The sequence below is a fragment of the Lepidochelys kempii genome, chromosome 9 (genome assembly GCF_965140265.1).
Source record: "Lepidochelys kempii isolate rLepKem1 chromosome 9, rLepKem1.hap2, whole genome shotgun sequence".
Taxonomy (NCBI): domain Eukaryota; kingdom Metazoa; phylum Chordata; order Testudines; family Cheloniidae; genus Lepidochelys; species Lepidochelys kempii.
Genome location: NC_133264.1, coordinates 37,508,100 through 37,535,024, shown reverse-complemented (window position 1 = coordinate 37,535,024; position 26,925 = coordinate 37,508,100). Strand labels below are relative to the sequence as shown.

The 26,925-nt window shown below is 40.7% G+C and overlaps 1 protein-coding gene across 3 annotated transcripts in view; it reads left to right on the top strand.

Annotated features, from left to right (window-relative positions):
• SGPP2 (sphingosine-1-phosphate phosphatase 2) overlaps nucleotides 1-26,925 on the top strand; it is an 83,591-nt gene that overhangs the window by 26,577 nt on the left and 30,089 nt on the right. Inside the window, exon 2 of one of the 3 annotated variants that reach the window (XM_073359951.1) lies at nucleotides 12,095-12,253. The exons of 1 other annotated variant lie outside the window; for it this stretch is intronic. In XM_073359951.1, the coding sequence (XP_073216052.1) occupies nucleotides 12,095-12,253 (159 nt within the window). Of the gene's footprint in view, nucleotides 1-12,094; nucleotides 12,254-26,925 lie in introns of those variants that run through there. One more of the 3 variants, XM_073359955.1, reaches the window with a different exon arrangement.

Sequence of the window (26,925 nt, the reverse complement as noted above, 5' to 3'; positions counted from 1 at the left end):
TCTCCGGGGAGCAGTACAGAAGTCGATTTTAAGAGCCTTTTAGGTCAACGGAACAGGGTTGGTTGTGTGGTTGCATTAATTTTAAAATAGACCTAACATGGCTAAATTCAACCTAACCCCATAGTGTAGACCAGGGCGGAGGCTTCAGTGTAAAGAGTAAGTTGTCCTTCAATGTTGTTGACCCTTAGACCAGCCATCCTAAATTTTAATCATCCAAAGTACTTAGACTCCAGCTAGGTCACTTAAAACTATATTTCTATCATATTTCCAGGATTTCAGACAGGTGTCTGTGTTTCCATACATGTTTTCCCTCCTCAACTCACTGTTAAACAAGAAAAACCTTTGTAAATTTAACATTCTCTACCCCCCCCTACTAAAAATCGTTTTAATTAACATGTATAGAAGCCAGGATGAACTCTGAAAGGTATTTATCTGCCAAGATCTAAGTTCAGTATAGTGCGTTTCTGCTACAACTGTTGACAATTAGAACCTGATGATTTGGGGTGGAAGGTGGGAATAATAAATTTGCTGAAAAATACATTTTTTTCCTTGAGCACCAAAGGTAGTTGTGAATTTGTCAAATAGATATGGCTGAAAATGATTTTTTTCTAAGTCAAAATAGTTTTAACTTACTAAAATGGTCAGTTAAAAAAAGTTAAATTAAAAAAAATACCCCAAATGAAATGAAAAACTGAATTTTCTTTTTGGGTTTGAGCAAAATGTGTCATTCAACTGTAAACTATTTGTTTTCATATTAGTGAGAAAAATAAAGATATATATGGTTTAACTGAACTGATTTTGGGGGGCTGGGTACACTCCCCCTCTGAACTGAAAAAATCAGTTATTCGCTCAGTTTGATAATACATCTCACAGCAAGTGTAAATGGCGATCGTTATGCTGCCTAAGAATTTGAAGCCAATTGCATAAAACAGCATTATGAGCTGCATTTAGTGTTCAGTATTTCTCCTCCCCAGGCTAGGCTACCACTTGCACACACAAAACTTTAGCATTGGCTGGCAAGCAAAGGAGAAACTGATTTTACACATTTGTCTAGCTTTTAAGTCCTAAACATTCAGGAAACAGTTGTATTTTTAATTTGAAAAGAACTTTTCAATTGTTACAAATAGAACAATGCTTTGACATCTTGGGCATATCTAAACCCAAACAAAGTAGGGGGCAGTAGAGCTCACGACTTTAGGGGGTTGGCCAGACCACAAGGTGAGAGAGCCTACAGCACAGCTTGGATTTTTTCCTGAACCATGTGGTTAACCCTGAATGATGGGTATGTGCACTTCATTTGTGCTGACTGAATCTCAGTCACATGGAACATAAAGCTCTATTCTAGGCTGAAAAGGGAGTCTTATTCACAAAGGCATCAATGAGTCTGAATTAGACTTGCTCAATTGACAAATAAAAATGTTTCTTTCCATTAGTGCAACCTCATCTGGAAAGCAAACTATGCTCTGTTCTCCCCCCGCCCCCCCAATGTAGAATTTACCCATATCCCCGACACCTGGATCAGAAGTATTTTAGGTAGGCAGCTACATTACATCTTGTCACAGCCTTGGTAAATCTTTGCCTGGTGGACACTCACTAGGCTGCTGTATTTGGGTCCTACCACATTGGACTCTTGCACTTTTAGGCTTCCTGAGCCCAAGCAGAATCCAGGAACTGCCTGAGACACCGGGTTTCTAGGCACATACTAAGGGGACAGATTTTCCATCTAGCACCCTTTCACAGAGCTGAGACACCACAGTTCAGCTGCCTAGGCCCTGACACTAGTGCTGGATTCCCCACCAGCATAAGTATACCCTTCCCTAGTGCTCCAAGGTTTTGGATTTACCAGTTACCTTTCCAGGGATAGTTGAAGCACATAACATACAGGCTTTGTAAAGGCCCTATCACAATAAATATACAAAGCTAGACAAAACACCTGTATGCATTTGTCTCTATTTCCTCACCACCCTTGAGCATTTTGGGGGCTCAGGTCAGAGTCTTTTAAATTGTCCAGCATCTCTCCTCTCACCCTTCCCTCCTGCATATAGCTTCTCCTTTGGAATAATGTGACTCACCTCTTACTCCTGTAGCCAGCTTTCTGGTCTCTTCTCCCTCTCTTTCTAAAATGGCTAGTCAGAGACCCCTTTCTTCTCTTATAACTGTTTGTCCCCTTTGTCAGGTGACCTGCTGATCAACCTTTTCTTCAGGTGGCCAGTCCCCATCAGGCAATTTGTTGCTTAGTTATCAGCACACCTGAGCTGACTGGTTTTTCTGGGTGGTAGCCAACTTTTTGTCCAAAGAGGCTTCTACGCGAATAGAGGATCATCAAGGTTTAGCAACCCTCATTGTTAGTCCTGTGTCACTACCCTCTTGGAATTTCAGTCCAACATGGAGATGAGAAGACAAGGGAGAAGGCAGACAAGCTCATTATTCAAAATGGAGTTTATAGACAAAGATATATATGCAGAGTTCAGAATCTTCAACAGGAACTCATAAATTGTACATAGATTCCCCAAGTCATGACACACCTTAATAAACTACATCTATAATACATTTCAGGTGGGTTACAGTCATGGATAGCAGAGATTTTCTCCTCACTCCCATGGAAAAAGACAGACTTTATTTTGAGGGGGGTGAAAACTATCAAATTGTCATTACCAATAGCTGCCTTCGTTTTATTTATAATCGTTTAACTTAGGGAGAAAATATTGAATGAACAGGGACAAAAATAACATTTGGTCTATAATTATAAACGATGGATATATTTTACCATTTGCACACAAAACTGTGTCCTGATAGCCTATAGTAATAGTTTGAGTGTGGCTCTGCTGGAATTTGTTTGGTCTCTTATCCTTTCCCTGCAGACTTCTGCCATCGCTTCTTGCTAGAAGCAGAATTTAGTAACATTATACTGAAGGGTAAGATGTTCCACTGGAACATCAGCATATCAGTGTAGCTACCTGGTGTTGCACTGAAGCCAGAAATAAATGTACATTTTCCCCACTCCTACCTGCCAGTGCATTAGGAAGGACTCAAGTGGTTAACTGGTTCCTATAAATGTGGTTAACTTAATCAGAGCTACATATTCAGGTAGCACTGCATCTTATGAATGTGCAATTTTGTTTTCTGAGTTGATTTTTTCAAATCGAACTATGTCCTGGGGTATTATACTCAAACCCTTTCCAAAAGTGTTCTTAAAATTCCCATTTCCACTACACTTTTGTGCATGGTATTTGTACAAAACCAATTACAACTCAGCTGGATGCCTCTCCCTCCCTGAGCCAAGTGGGCTGTGTGCTAAATTATTAAAAACATACCTCATAGAATATTAAAGACATCAAATCACTTCCGTAGGTTAAGTAAAAACAATTTTTAGACTGTCTCAGGAGACTCACAAATTATTTAAATGAACTATTCTTAAGAAGAGGTTGGAGGGATAAACTGCTATGAACATGAGAGAATGTAAATGTTCACCGAAATTAATTGCAATAACTTTCTGTATAAAGTAGTGATTCAAGTGCTTCAGCGGTCTTAAAATGGGATTAGCTCCCACAGAAATCCCATGCCAGGGTTAGACAGGGGGTAAAAAGGGGACTGTGCTCTACCAAAGCTCCTACCACGATCCCAGCTTTATTCTGAAATGATTGTCAAGAAATAGTAAATGTTATCATAGTTAGCACCCTATGGAAATGAATGTGAGGAGGTTCCACCTCTTAAAGGGACTGATCTAATTTTGCTTATGGGCCTCCCATGCTCAGAGTATTTCATAACCATAAGGGTTAGAAACTATTTTTTTAAAAGCTTAATTTATGCTGAAACTGCTGGGGCCACCAGAGAAATGCAGATCAAGTATTAATGAAGTGATAAATCTCAAAGCTTGTTCAAGTCTACTACTACTCATGACAGACCATGTTACTGTAAGCTACCATTTCCCTAGGAAGCAAACAGGTGTGAATGCCAGAACTATCACACAAACATTTTAAGAAAAAAGTGTATCTAAATGAAGGAAAGTAACAAACAGTGCAGTCCAGAGTAACAAGTTCCTACACCCTATGCTACTCTATAGTGTTAGTGAGAGAGAGATAATGACATAATAAATATCTCAAGCAGATTCTACTGGGGATGAGGAAAGAATAATGAAAAAAAATTCCCCAAATGGATCCACTTCAAATCCTGAGAAGTCAATAAAACCAACAGTTTTTACAGAACTGTTTCCATTTTTGGGCCAGTTCTATTTTTAAATAACTTTAATTACAACAGTCTTTATCTGATTTCTTAAGAATTGAATAACTGACCTTGGGAGTGTGCTGCTCATTTTCAATTTAAGACACATGAGCACACAATTCCTAACACAAAGATTGTTGCTTAATGGAGAATGAGCACACTAAGGAGTGAGGATTCTTTTGGGATAAGCATAAGTATGTCCAAATACAGTTTAATGATATTAGACACAAAGCACCATAGTTGCTAATTAGTCCATGTTGTTTCTAATTGGCATACTAGACTCAAGATATTGAGCATGATTCTTCCTTAATTCATTCAGTGCTGCAGAACTGTTAAGTTTACTTATGGAGATGTCTGTTACTAATATATGACTTCTAATACTAATACATGGGGGAATAAGCCCATCAAATTGGTGTTTCAAGAACACTGACTTCTTCTTTTCTGTCTCTTGTCTATCTAAAGATAATTTAAATAAATGATCTTTTCTTAGACGAGTTAGTTGAATGGATGCAGCTCCTTTAGGTTTCTTGCTACTATCATCCTCAGACAATTACTAAAAGAATTACAGCTGCATAACATTCCAGGATGTAATCCAGACCAGTGAGGGGTTGATTCCCCACTTGCCCTGCAATCTGAGATGCCTCCCACCGCTTTGCTGTTGTAGTTCCCAACCTACGTGCAGGTCACACCCTGAGTGTCTGCATATAGCCACAGCTCTGGTCCAGAAGCTCTGACTCTAGCCGCCTGTCAGTAAACACCAGCCACTCTCTGGCTTCCATCAGCTTTGGTTACTAGGTGCAGGTGACCCCCAGCACACTCCCAGTCCCAGATTTCCCCTCAAAAAGGTGAGCTTTGCACTGTCCAACCCTCTCCTGGACAGTCCAGTTGTATTAAGTCCCTTGCCCCTTTAAGGGCATCAACATAACAACAGTCTGCTACCTTAAATGCATGTTTAATACATGCATCCGACAAAGTGGGTATTCACCCACAGAAGCTTACGTTCTATTAGTCTATAAGGTGCCACAGGACTCTTGGCCGCTTTTACCTTAAATGAAGTTATCCAAACAAGTCACAACACTGGATTAATTTTAATGAAAGAATAAAATAAGTGCATTTATTTACAGAGAGAGGGAGATTTCAAGTGAGTAGAAGAAATCAAGCATTAAAGTCAGAAATGGTTACAAGGAAAATAAAGATTAAACTCTTTCTAAACATAACACTCTAGACTTGGTTCAAGGAGAAGTCCCTTACCATATTTCCAGTAACACTGCTGACCAAACTCTCAGGCTAGGATCTGCTCCCAAAGTCTAATGACTACTTCTTTTGTCTTCTTAGGAGAAAAGAGAGCTATGAATAGGGAGAGAGAACTTAGCATGGTTTTGCCTCTCACTTTTCTAGTCCAGCCCCACTTTGAGATGCATTTTCCTGAAGGTTACCCCTCAAAGCAAAGTTTATTCAAACAGAAAAGAAGGCAACATGGTTCCTAGTAGTGAAAGAGAATGAACACTGTTTCTTCTTACCTCTGTTTGCTCAAATGCAGATTTTCCTTGTTTCTTATCTTCCCCCCTCACTGTCCAAAGACCGTTTGCAACTTTATGTAATGTGACAGACACAGATCAGGAAGGTATAGGAGTCTAGTAGAAAGCAAATGGACTGGCTGTTGGATGAATAGTTTTTTGTTCCCTGAGTAACCAGGGCAGGAAGTGCCTTAAAGCAATCAGGAACCTGCTAGAACCAATTAAGACATGCAAGCTAATTAAGACACCTGGAGCCAATTAAGAACTTACTAGAATCAATTATGGCAGGCAGGCTAATCACAACACCTGCTTTAAAAAGGACCTCCCATGAGTTAGTGTGGGGGTGTGCTTCTGGAGGACTGAAGAGTACAAGCATGATCAGGTGGAAGATCCTGCAGTGAGAATAAAGAAGGTGCTAGGGGAAGGCCTTGGGGAAGTAGCCTAGAGAGTTGTAACTGTCATGCAGCTGATACAGGGAATATTGTAGACAGTTGCTATCCACAGGGCTCTGGGCTGGAACCCAGTGTAGAGGGTGGGCCTGGGTTCCCTCCATCCCCCCCAACTCCTGATTAGATGTAAGAGGAGTTGACCTGGTCTGTGAGGAAACACTAGAAAGGAAGCCCTAATTTGGAAAGGGATCTGCCCTGTCCCTGACTCACTGGGTGGGACAACAGAGACTGTAGGTTTCAGAGTACTGCAGAGATTGGCTGGCATGGGGGAAATGGAAAACAGTGATGAGGTTAGCTGAGTGAATGGTGGGTTTGAGACTCCAGCAGAAGTGGCCAAACTGAGGGCTGCTGTGAACCTCTGAGGCAAGCAAATCTGCCAAAAAGCACAGGATCCACCAAGGCGGCAGAGGAGCTTTGTCACAGTAAATTGAGGTAAACACACACTCCCCTGTTGAAGGCCTGCTGATATTTTCAAAGCAGACAAAGGGATTTGGCTGCCTAATTCCTTTTTAAAATTAATGGGAAATGGGTGTCCAGATTCCACAGGAGCTTTGAAAATCTCAGCCTAAACGCTATTGAGAAGGTGCATCTTTGCCAGAGTTGAATTTTGAACTGCTTCCTAGTTGTTTAACCTGTGGGGACTTAAGCAACAGGAGGATATGCAATCAGCAGGAAAAATAAGTGATGGGCTCTGCTGTCTCTGAGGGCAGACTGTGAACTCTGGTGATAAAAGTAGAAGGCAAGGAGACACCCCCTAATTCTGCACCAAGGAAGTAAATGGACAGTGCCTGTACATTCATGAAAATGGGATCCCAACCAGCCTTGGTTGCAAATGCTGCAAAGGACATTTGGGATGAGATATGCTTCTTTAGACAAATGATTCGCCCGTTAAAGTAAAGCTTTAAGAATCATACAATGATTTTACTTTATATGTAACCCCTTCTGTTTCCATTATCCTTACTCACTATGTCTTAAATCTTTTTGATAATAAACTTATAAATATGACTCAATGCGGTGGTATTGTATAAGGAGCTGACCCTGAATTGGATCATTCAAGCCAGTGGGTACATGGTTCCCCTGAGGACAGCTGACCTCGTAATTCTGTGAGTGTTCAGTAGCTAAGAAACAGAATACTACAGAAGTATGCTTCAAACGGACTTGGGGACTGGAGTGCACCTATTATGAACCTTCAAGGCAAAGCAGGGCCTGGCATAGCCATGAGGAGAGTGTTTGGGTGGCTGACAGATTTGAGGTTTGAGCTGTTCCACTTTGTGTAAATTATTCATTGAGCGAAAGAGAGGCTGACTCTAGCCCAGTGATTAAGACACTTATGTGGGGTGTGGAAGACCCAGATTTAATAAATGAATAGAAAGTGGAACAGCTCCAAACAGGAGAGATTGAGAGAGACCTACCCCAGAAAAGCCAATAGGCCACACCTCAAGTGAGTGCTCTCACCACTGGGCTATAGACTGTTCTGGGGTTGGTCTTTGTCATTTCCCCTTCCACCCCCACCATGGTTCTGAGAAACCTTTCCCAATGAAAGGTTCATTGAAACTAGTATGTTTCTTCAAAATCTTTGGTTTCGACAAATCAGCATTTTCTGATGAAAAATAATTTCATTGGAAACCTCTCAACTAATTCTACTACTGAAAAATTATTTAGCTTTTGTCACTGTCAGAAAACTGCTCCTCATACCATTTCACAACCGCATGGATGTTTAAGCCTACTTTGTGTAGGTGGGTGATGGCTGCTCAGACATAATTGATTAATCCCTTAACATAAGTGGAGTTCAGCTGCACAGATATAGCATCTACTCCCTTGCCCAACTCCATTTACACACTGTGTAGTGACTTGACTCAATCTTAGTGTCTGTGTGCCTTTCATGTACTATCTCTCTTCTGACATCTAATTTCCCTCCAGTCAGGAATGAGATTTTTAACCCAGCTCTTCACATCTTTGCCTGCTCAGTCTGTGTCATTTCCCTGATGTGCCACATCTGATGTGGGTGATATTTTTTTTAAAAGGTACATCTGACACTTGACCGTTATTCTGCTGAAATGAATCTGTGCATCCATCTGTTTTTTATGCTTATTGTCTCTTTTACAAGTTATAAGTCTCCAGACTACACTGTCCACTGTCTTATTTCCAGAGTTTTGCAGTGTGGCTAGTTTGTCAGTTTCCCACAGAGTTAGGAGTGAGAGACATCAGTGGACTGAGTTTGAGGAAGTATCAGGGGCTTCCCCTAGTGGACCTCTCCCTTCCAGTGGCTTGTATCTTCATGCAGTGGGAATAGCATGATTATTTCAGATCCACGAATAGATCATCAATTTAGTCCTCAGTTTTTTTGGAAGCTAGTTTTGGTGACAAATGTCAGGGGCTTTGTATGCTATGTGTGACAGATGTAATGCTTTGGGAATATGAAATATTCAGTGATTATGTGGAGAGATATGACAGATGTTACATTTAAAGACTACTGTATCAAGTTTATAAGTTATGTGTATCTTTATGGGCTTGTCTGTGATTGTATTGTTAGTGGGTGAGCTAAAGCTAAACAGTGCTTCTGTAGGAGCTAAAGACAACAAGGAATAATTAATGCAAATCCCAACTATGGGAAAAAATACAGGTAATAAACCTGTGGAAGCTTTATGCATAGGGAGAATATCATATACTAGTGTGACCTGGGTCAAGAGGTCAAGCAGACAAAGGACTAGAAACTATGTAAAGCGACTGCCCTGACCTAGGGAGGGAGTCACTTACACTTAATGTAAGAACTGACATAAGATTGTGACGAAGTGACAGGCCCTGTGACAGAGCCTGTAGTACTAGAAGTCCCATCAGGGTCTCCATGTGGAAGACGGGTGATGGCCTGATAAGTTAGACATACATGTAAGCTGTTTATTATAGGTTTTCTCTGTCATGACAGAGGGGCATCTGGGCACTATTTGAATGGTGGTGTGACCCGGTGTGACCCAGTGTGTCAGGACACAATGCCGCTTACTCAAATTTGGCTCAGCTGTCCCACCATCATAATGGAGAGGTGGCTGGGCCAATTTCTGCTGCCCTAGGCCTGTGGGAGGGGAGTGGCACACTGATGTTTTGCCTGGGGCGGTAGATCGCCTTGAGCAGCCACACCTCAGCCAACACCCTCCAGACCCAGAACTGTGCAGTGGAGGATCCCCCCATTCTGGGGAAACTAGCAGTCAGGTGGGGCCTAACCCTCTCTCCCCTCCTCCCTCACCACATGGCCTTAGGGGGGAAAAATGCAGAGAGGAGCTAAGCAGAGACTCCAGCAGGTAGGACAGGTTTCAGAGTAGCAGCCGTGTTAGTCTGTATCCGCAAAAAGAACAGGAGTACTTGTGGAAGTGGCCCATCTTGATCATCACTACAAAAGAATTTTTTTTTGTTTTTGTTTTTCCTTCTCTCTTCTGCTGGTAATAGCTCACCTTTAACTGATCACTCTCATTATAGTGTGCATGGTAATACCCATTGTTTCATGTTCTCTGTGTATATAAAATAGTCTTACTGTATTTTCCACTGAATGCATCTGATGAAGTGGGCTGTAGCCCACGAAAGCTTATGGTCAAATAAATTTGTTAGTCTGTAAGGTGCCACAAGTCCTCCTGTTCTTCCTTCAGCAGGTAGGAGCAGCTGCACGAGCAGCCAAAGCTGGACGTTCAGAGCATTTCAGTTTTGATTGGGTGTTCTCTGCCCTGCCCTGATTGGCTGTTTACTCCAACTCTCCCACCTGTTCCCCCAAAGTCTCTTCATCTCAGCTACACTCCCCTGCCACCCCCTCAGCTCACTTCCCTTCAGCATCCCCTCTCCCTTCACTTTTCTTTCCATTAACTGATCTCCCTACCAAAAAAATGGTAGAACTAATAGAACGCTTACCATCACATTGTTCACTCTGCTTGACGTTCTCTTTCCTCCCCCTGCTCACTCTGTTGTAGTTAGATTGTAAACTCTTCAGGGCAGAGACTATCTGCAACTCCATGTTCGTATAGTGCCTAGCACAATGGGGCCCATTCTTGGTTGGACCTTAGGAACTACCACAATAAACAAACATTAAAGATGTACATCTTCAAAGGGCAATTACAGGTAATAACCTACTATAAGAGATGGGTGCTCTGGAAGGTTTTGTTCTGTAGAATCATGTTGTGTATTGACATACAAAAAATAGGAGAGGGATGAAAAACAGGGAGTATTAAAGCACATAACAATAGGAGAACTATTTCTTACCCTTGGTTCACAGATACCCACCTCATTTTGCAATCTGCTCATGCAGCCCTTTTAAAAGTTGAATCAAGTTAAATTTAAGCAATTTAGCTTATAAATTACCTGTGTCACGAAGCACAGCATTTACTGAGTTTTTAAAAAGTTACGTCAATCTTCTTGTCCCACTGCAGCGTCTTGTCAGGACCTCACATGGTGGAGAGGATATGCTATTTCCACAGTTGCTTAATTCCCCGTTGAGATAGAGGCAGAGTTTGTGGCCCTCTGGATAAGAGAGTTGGGGAAAAATGGAGGTTGAAAGTAAAAAATGGTTTATAAAGGAGGGATACCACTTGCTATCCTAGGGCAAATTTCAGGATGTATAAAGGCAACTGTTAATCCAGTCTCCTTAGGCAGTGAGGCAAAGCGCAAAAACACAAGTTGCTTTATTTACTATTCTATTTGATCTTTGGGTTTTGCTTTCTCATCACATTCTTCTGTCAAGAGCAATAGTTCTTCCTTTTATCTAAAGCTGCATAAGCTCCCTAAATGTAGGGCCAGGAGGGTTCCACGTCTGACCCTCCAAAAACAGAGACTAGTCCAGGTCTGAACCTTTGCGCGTGCGTGTGTCTAATTGTCTTCCTGTATATCACTTGTCATAACTGACTGTGGGAGGAGGGAAAACACATTTCATCTATGCATCAGTTAGTTATAAAATTCACTTTAATATGAAAAACTAAACCTACAGTTCTGGAGTCTCACTGCACCAAATTGCTGTTTGAATTGCAAACTGGTTTGTAGCCCTAGTTGTTTAAATTGCTGTCATAAAAATAAAGGAAAGGGTAACCACCTTTCTGTATACAGTGCTGTAAAATTTTTCCTGACCAGAGGCAAACCCCTTTCACCTGTAAGGGGTTAAGAAGCTAAAATAACCTCCCTGGCACCTGACCAAAATGACCAATGAGGAAACAAGATACTTTCAAAGCTGGAATGGGGGAAACAAAGGGTCTGTCTGTCTGTGTGATGCTTTTGCCAGGAACAGATCAGGAATGCAGTCTCAAAAACTCTGTCAGTAAGTAATCTAGCTAGAAATGCATTAGATTTCCTTTTGTTAAATGGCTGGTAAAATAAGCTGTGCTGAATGGAATGTATATTCCTGTTTTTGTGCCTTTTTGTAACTTAAGGTTTTGCCTAGAGGGATTCTCTATGTTTTAAATCTGATTACCCTGTAAAGTATTTACCATCCTGATTTTACAGAGGTGATTCTTTTACCTTTTCTTTAATTAAAATTCTTCTTTTAAGAACCTGATTGATTTTTCATTGTTCTTAATATCCAAAGGTTTGAGTCTGTGTTCACCTGTACAAATTGGTAAGGATTTTTATCAAGCCTTCCCCAGGAAAGGGGGTGTAGGGTTTGGGGGGGATATTTTGGGGGAAGATGTCTCCAAGTGGGCTCTTTCCCTGTTCTTTGTTTAACGCGCTTGGTGGTGGCAGCATAGGGTTCAAGGACAAGGCAAAGTCTGTACCTTGGGGAAGTTTTTAATCTAAGCTGGTAAGAATAATTTTAGGGGCTCTTTCATGCAGGTCCCCACTGTACCCTAGAGTTCAGAGTGGAGAAGGAACCTTGACAATTGCACTGCTAACAATTTAATTCAATAAGTTTACTGAAACATGCTAAAAACATTTCACTTTCAGGATTGTGCACAGAAATATGTTGTGAAGAATTATTTCTACTACTACCTGTTCAAGTTTTCATCTGCCTTGGGTGAAGAAATTTTTTACATCACATTCCTTCCATTCACCTACTGGAACATCAATCATGATGTGTCGAGGAGGCTGATAATGATGTGGTGTGTAAGTACGGATGTGATTATTAATACATTTATTAATTCCATTACTGTAACACCATAATAATCAACTTCTGGCTTTTGATTGTCTTGTTTTTATCAAAAACTAAAGTAAAATGAATTATGCTTCCAGAAGCACAAGTATAATTTTTCAAACTAATTTTACAAAAGGATTTTCTTTACACTGTTTCAAAGACACATAATCAACCTTGTATCACTCCTATTTGGAAGTATGGTTGCACTTGCAGCTGGGAAGAGAGGTGACCACAAGCTATGAAAAAGATAGAATGCATCCACTCTCCCTATCCCCAAAGTGGCAATGAGAGATCTAAAATATTTGGCTATTTCTCTCTACCCCAAGCCCCCAGTATGCTACTGATGTTAATTTAAAACTTGAAATTATCATTTGGATTTCATTTTAATGTTGCTCTTTTGAATTTGTTCTGATTCTAGCTATGGATAAAGCCTTATCTGATATCTTGATTTTGAGTTAGTGGTCACCACAGTCACCAACAGCCCATTGCAAATTATTTGTGTTTTGTCCAGAGCAACCGTGATAAATACTTCTGTAATCATATATGGCTACAAATTTTAATCAAAGATCACAAAGAGTGAAGACCTACTTATTGCCATGTTCATACTTGGCATACTTCTCTTTGCTGTTTTATCCACTCTAGGAGTGGGGGTCTATGAGTAAAAGTGGCTGTAAAAATAGCATTTTGGAGCTCCAGGTCTATTTTCACTCAGTGATTCTGTGTCTTGGGTACTCAGTCAACAAGCAAAAACCTGGTGTTGTTTTCAAACTGCCAGTACATCAAACAAAGCCTGGGATCTGAGAGTCAAGATGGGTTCTTTCCTTCTTCCATCATCACTAATCATAAAGATTCTTGAGGCCAAATTAAGTTTATTATATCCATGCAGTCACATTGTCACCAGAAGCTTTGCACAGGTATAAATTACTGACCCTAATGGAAACCTGGTAAGCAATTCTACTGATGTACAGGAGGGGAAGGATTCCAGTTCATACCTATTTTAACATGTTTTAGTCACTACAGTAGATCAGATATGACTGAGTGCACATTGAGAGCAGAGCTGTGTAGTTGTGACCTCTGCTGGAGCAAGCAGACCGTGGTGACAGTTCTCTCAAGAGAGCCAGATGAAGAAAAAATTCCGAGAAACGTGTTGTTTCTAATTGACACTACATGTGTCATGTAGGTGGTTAAATATCATGGTATGTAAAACAGAATAAGTCATTACAATAGGTTTATGAAGCAACGGTAGTGGGAAGTTTGAGAGAGGTAGATATCATTATGGGGGAGAAATGTCACCATCTTGAAGGTTTCAAAACCCAGTTATTAAAGGTATTACATTTTGAATGTTTATTTTCCCCCCATTCGATAACCAGTTTGCTTCCTTTTTACAGGCTCTCCAGCAGGACTAGCTAGAAAACATTCCTTTTTCAGTATGACAGATTTGTCTAAGAACCTTCCAGTTTATACAGCAGTATTTTCTCTCTGTTACCCTTATCTCTTTCACTTAACCTTTTTCATATCCAACTCCTCATGCTAGCAGAATCCAGTGTGTAGGCATGAAAAATGGGAATCCAGAGCCTGGATTTGAATAAAGAAATATCCATAATCTCATTTCAGACAAAGAATAAGGGCTCTGATTCTGTGTCCATTGAAGTCGGTGGTAAAGAGTTAAGTGACCAGTGGTGCACGGTCCGTATAAGATCATACCCCCAAATGAGCAGGCTTTAATTCCATTTTCAGTCTGATAACTTTTGAAGATGTTTGAAAAACACAAAACACAGTGGTACAGTTGCAGGCTAGTGCTAACAAGAGTTAATACAAGAATAACAACGTGCCTGGTTACCCATTAATAACTGCAGTTTTGTTGATATTAATTCTTTCTTTGTAATACTACAATCCTATTTGTACAGCAGTAATCTGATCAGGGTGGAGGGAGGGACATCTTTTCATTTTAAACACGAAAGTGGAGCATTTAAGAATTTGGTTAGTAGCTTTAGAGAAATGTATTATCTGGATTGGGTGTGACGCTGAACCAGGTCTGAAATTCACATTTCACCATTGTGAATGGTTTGGTTAATTGCAGGTGAGGTTTGTTTTTTTTTATCCAGCTATTTTCTGTAGTATCTCCTACAGACAGATTAGTGGATCCGGCCACTCATCCAGACTAGCCTGGGAGAAATTTAGTGTCAGTGAAAACTTGTCTGTGATGTATAGCAGTGGTCACCAAACTTTAGGGGGCACCCCCCTAAAAGGACACGGAAGGACATTCAGGGAGGGGGGGGATGGTGCAGCAGGGCTCAGGCCAGCCCCCACAGGGGGCAGTGAGGGAGCATCACCCAGCCTCGTTCTGCTCCCAGCTCTGCTTTGTCCCCGCCCCCAGCCGGGGTCCCAGCCATGCGCCTGGCCCTGGCTGCAGCCTTGGCCCCCAGCTGCAGACTGCTCCTGGCCGCAAACCTGCCCCCAGCTTCGGCCCCCTTACCCTATCCATGTTTCCCCACTCCACTCCACCCCCCAGGAGCTGTGGCCCTGCTCCTGGCCTTGGCTGATGGGTGTGTGGACAGGAGTAAGGAAGATGCAACCCTGAAAAGTTTGGGAACTACTGATATAATTTAAGCCCTTTCTGATGGGAATTCTCCATGTCTTTATCATGGCTGTCTGATATTTTTTGAATGAAAGGCACCATAAAATATCTTCGGAAGTAATATGCCTTATGTATGTCTTCCACTAAAATCCAACCATTTCGGGAGTGGAAGATAACAGCCATTCTTTGCTTATAATTATAGACAATAAATTCTTCAACTGGAACTAGGAGTAGGTGGACAGCATATAATTAGAGTTGGGCTCTGGTCAGGAATACTCCCACTCTTTTTGGAAAAGTGCCATAGAATCTTGTAATAAGTAATTAGTGCCTCTTTTTTACATCTCAGTCAAAAGATAGACTCAGACTTTAAGGTCAGAAGGGACCATCATGATAATCTAGTCTGACCTCCTGCACGTTGTAGTAACCCATAGCCTTCCCCATCTAGTGGCCCATCTCTGGCAGTTGGAGATTTTTGCTCCTGGAAGTTGCCAGTGGGCCACATGCAGTGGTAGACAGTCCTGTCTTACCATCCCCTCCATAAATTTATCAAGCTCAGTCTTGAAGCCAGTTAAGTTTTTTTTTTGTCCCCACTGCTCCCCTTGGCAGATGACACTTCCAGCATCACAATACTTTCTAATTCCACACATAGGCACTGGTTTGATATTCAGAGGGAAGAGTGATTCCTACTGAACTGCTAACATCTCCTCATGGGACACTTTTAAAGAAAACCAGGTCCTATCCAAGTATTGACCAGGTCTAGCCCTGTGGAATTCAAGAGATAATTCAAGGTCAGAATACTAGGTTGTACGGGCTACCGTTATTGCTTGTTTCTGACTTCTAAGTGATACATTGTGGCTTTGGCAATGAAAGGAAAAAGGAAGCTTACACTTAAAATATGGATTTTCACAGGTTTTTATTTTTAAACATTTTCATTATATTTAGTTAAAGACTATGAATACTAAGCATTATTATATATTCCATTTGGCAAATGCAACTGGATGGTTTGTTGTGAAGCCATACAGCCTTTGAACAATAAACAGCATTCACTGCACTACCCATGGCCTTTATAACCTGTCCTAGGGGTCCTTGTTCCTGTAGCATACAGTAGTCTAGAGGAATGGGATATACAAGGGTTGTTACTTTTTTTCCCAACTGGACCAAAGAAAAAAAAATTCCTGGTTGTAGGGAAAAAAAGCACAGGAATGTTTTATTAAATGAAATGCAGAATACACATACTACGTGATTCACTTTGTCCACCTGTTTGTTCCACAAAAACAATGCATATGTTGCCAAAATGAAACACTTTCAATTCTATAAGTAAAACACAGACATGCTAATTGAGACTCCAGCCCTATTAACTAGTTAGAATTATCAGTCTTTTCTATCTGCTCTTGGATAATGGTACATTTTTACCTACTTACTATCCCCATCAGCACTTGGCCTGTTATAAAGTTTTAACCAAACCATTCTGACTGAGCAGCAAACAGACTCGATTGGTGTTGAGCTGACTGGCAGGAGTGCAGATCTTTTAAAAACTGACAGTTTCAAATCCCATTGTCTTGTCTTTCATGATTTTACTGTCAAAACTTCCCACTATTTTGATGCAACAATCTGTGGTGAAACCTCCTTCCCAAATACAGTCATGGGGCAGAAGTTGGCATCTTCAATTCTGAATGCGAGAGGAGATGGAAGGCCCTGAAAATTGTGTTCCATCCGTTCATCTTCTCTTCTATGCCCAACCTATGCTTGTTACATTCAGGATCAGTCATTAGCTAAGAAATTGAAATGATCTGTAGCTTCTCTGAATCGTTTTTCAGTTTTGCCCTTGGACGGTTCCAGGTCTCAGTTAATTAGATTGTACATGATTTCCAATGAAGAGTGCAACAGTAGTGTTATTGGCCTCTACAGTATCAAGTTCTTGCAAAACCATCATCAGTTTCTTTTGTAAGTAGTGCCTCCCTGTTGATGAAACCACACAGCTTGCATTTTACACAAGAGTGGAGCTGATTGACATTTTACAACTGAATATTATGTGATCAAAAACAGCCTTTTATAAAAAATAGAATCTTTTTGTAAAGAAGTTAAATTTTTAAAGAGATTTCCTTTTTTTCAACAAAATTGGAAAAACAAAAAATTGGGCCTCAGGTTTTCTTTTTTCTTTTCCCTCCCTTTTTCGGCGACAATAAAGGAAGAAGGAAAGAACACACACACATTTTTTTAAACTAAAAATGTTCAACAACAATTGTCATGAAAAATTTTGAATAAATGAAAAATTGTCCCTTTTTGAGACCTGCAGAACAACAGTGACTGACATATTTGGAACATTTCCTGACACATCCTATTTTTTTTGACCAGCTTTAATCACAAGTCATCCTCGATCACAGCATACAGTACTTATCATAGTTGAATGCCAGTGAGGGATAAAATCTTCCTGGCAGCTCCACCAATTGTTACTGGGCAGCCATATAAATTCTCCTCTTTCAGTCAGTCAGTTAACAATGAGGCTGATGGTGGCTGTGGGAAAAAATAAGAATTCTGCAATATGCTCTAGGACAGTAAGGTTTAGATACTGTGCTGAACACCCATCCATCTGAATAATCCATCATTCATTAGGAGGGTAAACCAATACATTGCACTGCTATAATACCACCCACCAGAGGATCTCAAAAGACTTGACAAACATTAATCACCAGCATCCTATCAGATACATAGGTGTTACCTCTCTCTTTAAAATGGGGATAATTATTTGCTCAAAGTTACCTAGCAAGAGGCTGGAAGAGCTGTGAAAACAATCCAGGTGTCTTGATTCCCATCCTTAAGCTCTAAGAACCTGAAAATCCTTCTCTGATTCATCCAAATTCTCTTGAATCCGCACAGTTTGGGCTGGAAATCTGAACAGCATTTGTCATGAGATTAAATTCCTGGCTGAAGCAGACATGTCAAACAAACCTGCTTGAACGTCTTTGAGTCTCACAACAGGTTTGAGTTCATAAGGGGAAAGTTTGGGACAGTTATTTTATCTCAGCTGATTTATCTCAACCGAATACTGCATATTGGTACATATTCAGAGACAGATCAAGAAACTACTTTGTTACACTTTTCCCCTCCTGCTTGTCATTCAATATGCTTAAGATTACATTTAAACAAAACAAAAAACAAAGGAAGATTAACAGTTACCCCAGTACTTTTTATTGTTGTGTTGTGTGTGCACCTGTGTGGGTGTATAATAACGTACACAATGCATATATATGTGTGTGTGCGTGTACTATATTCGCTTTCTGACCCTGTAGTATGTTGACACCTATGGAAGTACACAGAATATGTGAGCAATGTGGACTTTGCCAGGGGAGTGTTTGAGGTTGCCTTTGTGTCACAGAGATAAGCTGGTATTTACTGAAGAGCTGGCATTTGAGGAACAAGCTGGCCTTCCTGATCAGTATACAGTATGTATTCTGATGAGTAGAACTGAAGAAATGGAATCAGGTTTCAGAAGGGGCACAGTTCAGTGTGAGACTGGGGGGCTTGGGAGTGCAGACTGGGACCAGACTTGCCAAAAATGAAAATCCTGCGTCATATTTATATAAACTGATAATTAAATAAAGACCATTAATGTCAAATTGGAACAAAAATATCCACAAAAACCACATTAAAAACAAACTTACTTATTTTTCATAGAATAAGAGGTTGTGATTGATACTTCAGATCTGAATTCCTGATAAAATCTTTAGTTTAATAGATTTAATTTAATAGAAAAAAATAGATTTTCTTCCAAGATCAGGATGCACCACTGTGATTGTTTAGTCTGGCCTCCTGCAAAACACAAGCCATAGAACCTCACCCAGAATTTCTGCATCAAGCCCATAAATTCTATTTGAACTTTAGCATACATCTCTTAGAAAGCTATCCAGTCTTGATTTAGAGTTCAAGTGATGGAAAAACCCACTATATCCCTAGGTAAATGTAGGAGGGTTTGGATTCAAAACCCTCATCTGAACATGCCTGAAACCAGGTGGTCTTGTTTTTTATATCTGATTTGGATGTGGGCCAAAACAATGTAGATATCATAAGATGAGTATTTCTTGCAAGATATTTCTGCAATTTGGGTCTCAAATAATGTTTAAACAGTTAATGAGATTTTAGAGATGTGACCCTTGAGCCATTAGTCCCAGTCTGACTTCAAACCCAGATTCTGAACCCTCGGCCAAACCGAATCTCTACTGTATGTAGGTTCTTATACTGCCCTCATCACTAGTATCTGAGCACTTTCAAGCAGTGCATTAAGCAACATGACTAGCAATACAGATCAGTATACTAAACTCTTGTGCATAGGCTACATTTCAGAGGGGTGAGTGGGGGATGAAGAGGGGAATTAAGATTAATGTTCGTTTCTTGCAAGAATTTCATTCAGAATTGCCCTCTTTCAGTCTGCTACTGTCTCCTATTGCTCTCAGTGGGAGTGAAGACAAGTCTGTGTGAAGTTCTCTGTAGAATATTTGTGAGCACTCGTTGAAAAAGCTTTTTTGTCAGTCTTCATAACTGAAAGCAAAAAGTAACCATTAATCCTAAATGTTTCTTTTTAAAAAGCACCTGTTGCACCAGAACTACAGAGGAATACAGGAGACAGGAAAGAGAGAGAGAGGGGAATCAGCGTGTGCATCATGGAACGTGGGGATAGGAGAATGTTGGGGTGCCAAAGAAAGTGGTAGAGGGGAGGAGGAAGGTGGAAAACAGAATAAAAGTTCGGGTGCCTTAATTGTGCATTTCCATACCTTAACTTTTTATGTTCCTTTTAGCTTTAGCGTTAACTCTGAATTGCTTGGGTGTGTAAAGCTTGGGCTTGCAATAATTAAACCATCCCTGTAATGTTTTACCTTTAAGTTAGAGATAAGTATTCAATCTTACTTCTAGTTTTACAGAGCTTTTATCTGGGGAATTTTGTACAAGTCGTGTGAAATTAGTAAAAAATATCCCACTATGACCTTGCCTACATTAAGAAGCTCTCTCAATTCAATTCTTGAACAACTGAGATAGCTACCATGATTAGCGAACCATAACAGCCTGATCAGTGCAGATGAAATCAAGTTGTATGCTTAAGTTAGTGAGGCTGTGCTGATTTATGCTATCAGAGGACATGGTCCCTGGTTTGTGGGTGGGTAGGAGAAGATTCTCTCTCTCAATTAATGAGACCGTTTGCATGACACGTTGCCTTGCAATGGAACAGTAGTTGAAAGCTGTTGGTATTTACAAGACTTGTAAATGATGTGTTTTGACTTTAAGGGTAAATATTTATTAACAAACTGGACTTTAACTGTATTCGTGGTTCCAATTGACATTACTGCTGTTGGATTCTTGGGCACCACTTTGAAAACTTATTTATTAATCAATTGTGATTTCATTGTGGTATGTTTTGGCTTGGAAGGATTAGAGTTTTGGTCAGTAAATGCCAATTTCACCATACACAGACAAATATATATATTTCCATTGATGATGATTTACAGATAGGAAAAGCAAGAAAAACACTGCTTGAGAACGTAGTTTGATTTAAGGATGTTTACTTTGTATATTTTGACACGTGATGCTGACATTTGTGTTTGAACAGTTAAAGTTTAAACTTTTTGAATCTCACCATCTGCTATCATTAAATAATAATTTTTACACACACACACACACACACAACCTTTAATTTCCCACAACTGTGAAAAAGGTACAAATCAGAAAAAATGCTTAAACCCATAATTTTGTACAACTGTGAAAGTGTACAATTGATGCATTTAAAAAAAACCTCTAAAACAAACCAGAATTATCTGGCAAAATTATAAAAATTAAAATTGGATTCTGCCAAGCCAACACATTTTATTGTGTATTAATGTGTCCTCAGCATTCCAGGGGAAGACTCTTTCACAAGCGGATAAACGCAACCGCGTTTGCTACTGATGAACACTGCCACTTCACACTGTGGGCCCAATTTTCAAATGTAGGTCCCCAGACAGGACATCCAAATCCTGTATTTAGATGTGTAAAACTGTGCTTCACACCACATGTAAATAGTCATTTGCATACTGAAAGGCAGTACTGAGCATCCCACTCAGATATTTGGGCACCACCTGGGTGCCCATATTTGAAATTTGAGCGCCCCAAAGAAGTGAAGAGTCTAAGAAAATAAAGTAGTACCAAGCTTGGGTTACCTACTAAATTTCTATAGTACTTGGGGACCAAAATAAGTGATCCATAGATGGAAGTAGTATTATCTTCCAACCCCGGCTTTGTATTACTTTGAAATGATTCTGCAAGTGCTGGGAATTAACTATCTGTTCACAGTAGAAAGTGCAACGAAAGTTCCCACACTTAAAGCAAATAATGCTTTATCTGTCTTCATACAACAGGTGCCTGATGTTGCATTTCCAGCGTGTTAAGGTGCAACAAGCTGTTTGCTAGAGATTCAGACCTTGGTGAACAGGCTCCTGCTATGTTTTTCTTTAAGAAAGAAGAAAGAGTTTCTTGGAACAAAAAGTCACTATTTCATCAGAGCTGCAAACTGCTGGCATTTTTCAGTTTGAGGGAGAGATCAGATAATATACAAAACCAGTGTTACAATAACTTACATAGCCTTTCTCCTGAAGTTGAGCTTGATTCATTGTTGGGTGTAACTCCACTGAATCCAGTCAAAATACACCAGGGATGAATGTAGCACATCACTTTTTGCCACTGAATTTTAAAGACTTTGTAAGACCCCAGTTTGTTCTCAAGAGGACCCAAGGAAAGACCGATCTAATAATCTATAGAGTAAGACTTTTGTCTGTTCTCTTCCCTATTTCCGAATTTTCCCTCTAGTTTATTTCTAGGTCTGTAAGGTGGAAATTTGAAGTTTTCAAAAGTGTGGGAAGTGGCTTTGTGGCAATCCAGGGAATTTTCAAAGCTGGTATTGGTCATGTCCAAATCTAAGAACCCAGTGGCTTGAGCACTGGGGCAGGGTGGAGGTGTGGTCTGAGAAATGGGTGCCCAAACAGTATTTTCAGGAAATCCCAAGGTTGCTCATGGGCTCTTCCAGGTACTGCTCCTCCTCATTCTTTCTGACATCATCTGTTTGGCAGTGTCTGAAAATAGCCTGCTTTTTTAAAATGCGCACTACACTGGGGTGTCTAGGCCTCATTATTGTATATAAAATGTAGGAGTAATTTTGAAAATCCCATTGAACAGTATGTGTGCTCAGGCAACTTAAGTGTGGTCAAGCGCTAGTTTGTAAGTCTTTTGGGAATCCAACTTTTACTTAGCCTCCTAAGTGACTCTCTGATCCTGCCAAAGCTTTTGAAAATGTTGGCATCAGTGTGCAGAAACTCCCCCCACCCTTATCTGCTTCATGTTCAGTCTCAGTCATGTTCCAGCACAGCAAATGGCTGAAATCGTTTTATGCCAGGTCTACACTATGAGTTTGCTTGTGATTGTCTTGTTCATATATATGTACTTGCCCTAGCTCTCATCGAGCCAGCAGGAGTATAAATAGCAGCATGGCCACAGTAGCACAGACAGTAGCAGTGGAGACATAATTTAGCTGGGCCGAGTACATACCCACTGGTTTCAGAGGGTTTGTGCTCAGCACAGCTAAGCTCTGTCTCTGCTGCCACTGACCATGCTCCTGTGGCTACAAGATGAGCACGAGCATGTGTACACAAGCAGGGGAGCTCACACCCATGGCTCATAGTGTAGACACAGCCTTAATGTCATTTAAACACGCACACCCCCCTGACACTTTTCTATCCATTCTGATGCTGGAGAGACTGTTATAGCATTGTGCAGACACCCGATAGGAGCAATGGGTGAGCTTGTACCACAAGGAGACCGTGGTACGTGGGGGAGAATACTTGTACCTTGAGAACATATCATAAGAATGGCCATACTGGGTCAGACCAAAGGGCCATCCAGCCCAGTATCCTGTCTACCAACCGTGGCCAATGCAAGGTGCCCCAGATGGAGTGAATCTAACAGGTAATGATCTAGTGATCTCTCTCCTGCCATCCATCTCCACCCTCTGACAAACAGGGGCTAGGGACACCATTCCTTAGCCATTAATGGACTTAACCTCCATGAATTTATCCAGTTCTCTTTTAAACCATGTTACAGTCCTCACCTTCACAACCTCTTCAGGCAAGGAGTTTCACAGGTTGACCATGCGCTGAGTGAAGAAGAACTTCCTTTTATTTGTTTTAAACCTGCTACCTATTAATTTCATTTGATGGCCCCTAGTTCTTATATGGGAATAAGTAAATAACTTTTCCTTATTCACTTTCTCCACAGCACTCATGATTTTAGAAACCTCTATCACTTAGTCTCCTCTTTTCCAAGCTGAAAAGTCCTAACCTGTTTAATCTCTCCTCATATGGGACCTGTTCCAAACCCCTAATCATTTTAGTTGCCCTTTTCTGAACCTTTTCTAATGTCAGTATATCTTTTTTGAGATGAGGGGACCACATAGAATCATAGAATATCAGGGTTGGAAGGGACCTCAGGAGGTCATCTAGTCCAACCCCCTGCTCAAAGCAGGACCAATCCCCAAATTTTGCCCCAGACCTCTAAATGGCTCCCTCAAGGATTGAACTCGCAACCCTGGGTGTAGCAGGCCAATGCTCAAACCACTGAGCTATCCCTCCCCCGTGAATCTGTGTGCAGTATTCAAGATGTGGGAGTACCATGGATTTATATAAGGTCAATAAGATATTCTCCGTCTTATTCTCTATCCCTTTTTTAATGATTCCTTAACATCCCGTTTGCTTTTTTGACTGCTGCTGCACACTGCGCGGACATCTTCAGAGAACTATCCACGATGACTCCAAGATCTTTCTCCTGATTAGTTGTAGCTAAATTAGCCCCCATCATGTTGTATGTATAGTTGGGGTTATTTTTTCCAATGTGCATTACTTTACATTTATCCACACTAAATTTCATTTGCAAATGAAATCATATACCAGTGAGGCTGTGAAAAGCCCAATGTCTGAGCACCCAGCTAAGCATGAGTGGATAGACAACTTGTGTATCTACTACTGTGAGTATTTTTCAAAAAGCAGCAGCGTCCACATCCTCCTATGGAAATTCAGCTTGTCGTCTGAGTGTCTGATTTTGGGGATCCTCTACAGAAAGCCCTTTTAAAAATTCTGCTGAAAAGTCTCCCTTGAACCAGATTATTCTTCTGCTTGCAAAGCACTTGAGTGAGTTCTCACTTTGGATCTATGCTGCCTTAAAATTAACAAAGAACAGAAAAATAGGAACGTTCACAAGCTCTCGCTATACAGTAGCATGCCAGAGCCACTCTTTCCTCTTTTGATTTTTTCCTGATTCCAAGTAGACTCTACTTTGGATCTAGTTAAATATTAAATTTAGAATCCCAAGGGGATATGTTGCAAACAAAAATGTTTGGCCTTTTTAGAATCACTGTGAAACAATAAGGGATGTTTCCCATTTTTGCCCTCCTTGACACACACACACAGAAAATAAATTTTGGTTCTTTGGAATTACCACTATAATCTGAAAAATGGCTCTCTGTCTTGATGACTAGAAATCTGCACATGCACATTTCCATAGAACCTAGTCTCAGCTGTCTGTCCCTTTGAACAAACAAACTAAATCCACCTAGTTACAGGCCAGCCCTCCTCATCTTTGTTTAAATTTCTCATCTGAGTGGCTATGAAAAGAGGTGGGGTTTTTCTGTTTTTGTTTAAGAAAAGTTTGTTTAAATGAGGAATTTGTTTGAAATGCAGAGGTCCCCAAGACAAGGTAGCTTAATAACGCTGCTGGATCAGACAGGTCGGAAATCATATTAAAGACTAAAACTCCTTGCAGAGTTTAAACAGATTTCAGTAGTTTCCTTGCATTTTTGTTTTGAATGGCTTGTGTGTGTGTCCTAAAGAAAACTAGCATATCCAAATCTAATGCAAATCTGAAACTTAGTTATTTTTAACACAAGGCTTGTTAGTGTTTGACTGTATTTTTAAAAAACATTCTTCATTTTGAGTAAATTGTGTTAGAGAACATTGTCTGGATAAGTTACTCTTTCATATTCACAACTAAGATGTTCTTAAAGTGAAACAACTGAATGATGCACAACTCAAAAGAACCAAATTTCCATTAGAGGGTTATTTAGTAAGATATAGCTTTGGAATTGTACAAAGTACACCAGGAAGGTATCCTGCTTTTTTATTCTCTTCTCACAATGGCTTTTGTCCTGCTTTATTACATGTAGTAATAATTAGAGTCACTTATTTAAGGCCAGAAGGGAGCACCAGATCATCTAGTTTGACCTTCTGTATATCACAGGCGGCCACCACCTGCACAGTGCACACTAAACCCAACAACTGAAATGAGACCAAAGTATTACAGCCCACAGGCAAGGGTGAAAGTAATTTAAATGACTTACTGGTACGCAGGGTGGCCGGGGTCCTGGGCAAGGTGCGGGGGCAAGGGGGGGTGTCTCTGGGTCCCTGGAAGGGGCAGGGCCTTGGGTAGAAGGGGCAGAGCTGGGGCCAAAATTCCCCAGCCAGCCCTTCAGCACTGTCCAGCCCATGCCACCTGGGGCTTCGGCAGCGATTTAAAGGACCCAGGGCTCTGGCCGTTTAAATTGCTGCCAGAGCCCGGGGCCCTTTTATATCGCCGGGCCCTGGGGCAGTTGCCCCTTCCTCCCCCTACCTCATCAGCGGCCCTGTTGCTACAGTTGGCACTTTCTTACCGGTGCATTGTACTGGACCAGACCGGCTTACTGTCACCTCTGCCCACAGTAGGGTGACCAGACAGCAAATGTGAAAAATTGGGACAGGGGGTCATAGGAGCCTATATAAGAAAAAGACCCAAAAATTGGGACTGTCCCTATAAAATCAGGACATCTGGTCACCCTAGCCTACAGGACCCTATTATGTGCTATGGGCAGATAATAGGAGGGACCAAGGTGCATTAGTAGTGATATACCAAAATAATCCCAGCAAGTGAAGCATACCCACATGCTTGAGAAGAAAGGGAAAAACCCCAACATTCCTGCCAATCTAACCTGAGGGAAAATTCCACATACGGCAGTCAGTTAGACCATGAGCAAGAACCAGCCAGCCAAGCACCTGAGGGAAAATATTCGATTCTAAATGGGTTGGTTATTTTGTTTGTCATGGACCGACCTTGCACACATAATTTAGAAGTGCAATATTGCAAAGGTGTATTTTTTTCTTATCTTCCAAAGTCTATTCCCCACACACACCCTGCGGAAAGTCAAGGACAGAAAGTAATGGCTGCTTGTTTATGACATTATGGTGAAATCTTGGCCCTTTTGCAGACAATGTTAATGCTTTCATAGTCTATAGGGGGTTAGGCTTCGACCCTAATGTACAGCTGGGAAATGTACAGCTGGGACAGTACTTTCTCTTTGGGTGTAACAGCTACAAGTGTCTCCTTAGCAGAAGGGTTCTATTTTTGTCTTTCCTTCACACAATCACAAAATAGCTCCTGCTTTTTCTTCTTTCTCAGCTAAGGAATAAAAAGGTATTCAGAGTGGGTATTTTAAAAAAAAAAAATTTCTTTTAGATTGTTAAAAAGTACTATTTTTATATCTAAACCAGTTATCTCACCTACTTTGAGTTTAGGTCTTCTGGTAAACCCAAGATCTAATGCATCTGAACTCTATCATTGGTCTAAGTTAGAATGTAAGCCTGAGTCAGGGATGGGGTCTTCTTCCAGCCCACCTTCAACTCTATCTCCTCTCACTTACATTTGTGTAATCACTGAAGTCAGTGGAGCCACATCAGAATAAAACCAGTGTAAGCAAGAGAATCAGACCCTCAGTATTCAGCCTGTCAAGGAACTTCTTAGGCAAAGGTCAAGATCTCTTGCTAGGAGCATTCGTATATAGTTAAATCTTAGCTCTGTTTAGAAAACCTTGGCACTTTTCCCTGAGCATTAACAAATTAACTCATTTTCAGTAATGTGAATTTCTGAGTTGTCCACTATATTCTCATGTTTGCCTAATGTGTAAGCTGCTTTGGGGACAAGGACTTTTGATTACACCTGTGTACAGCACACAATACAGTGGGGGCACCT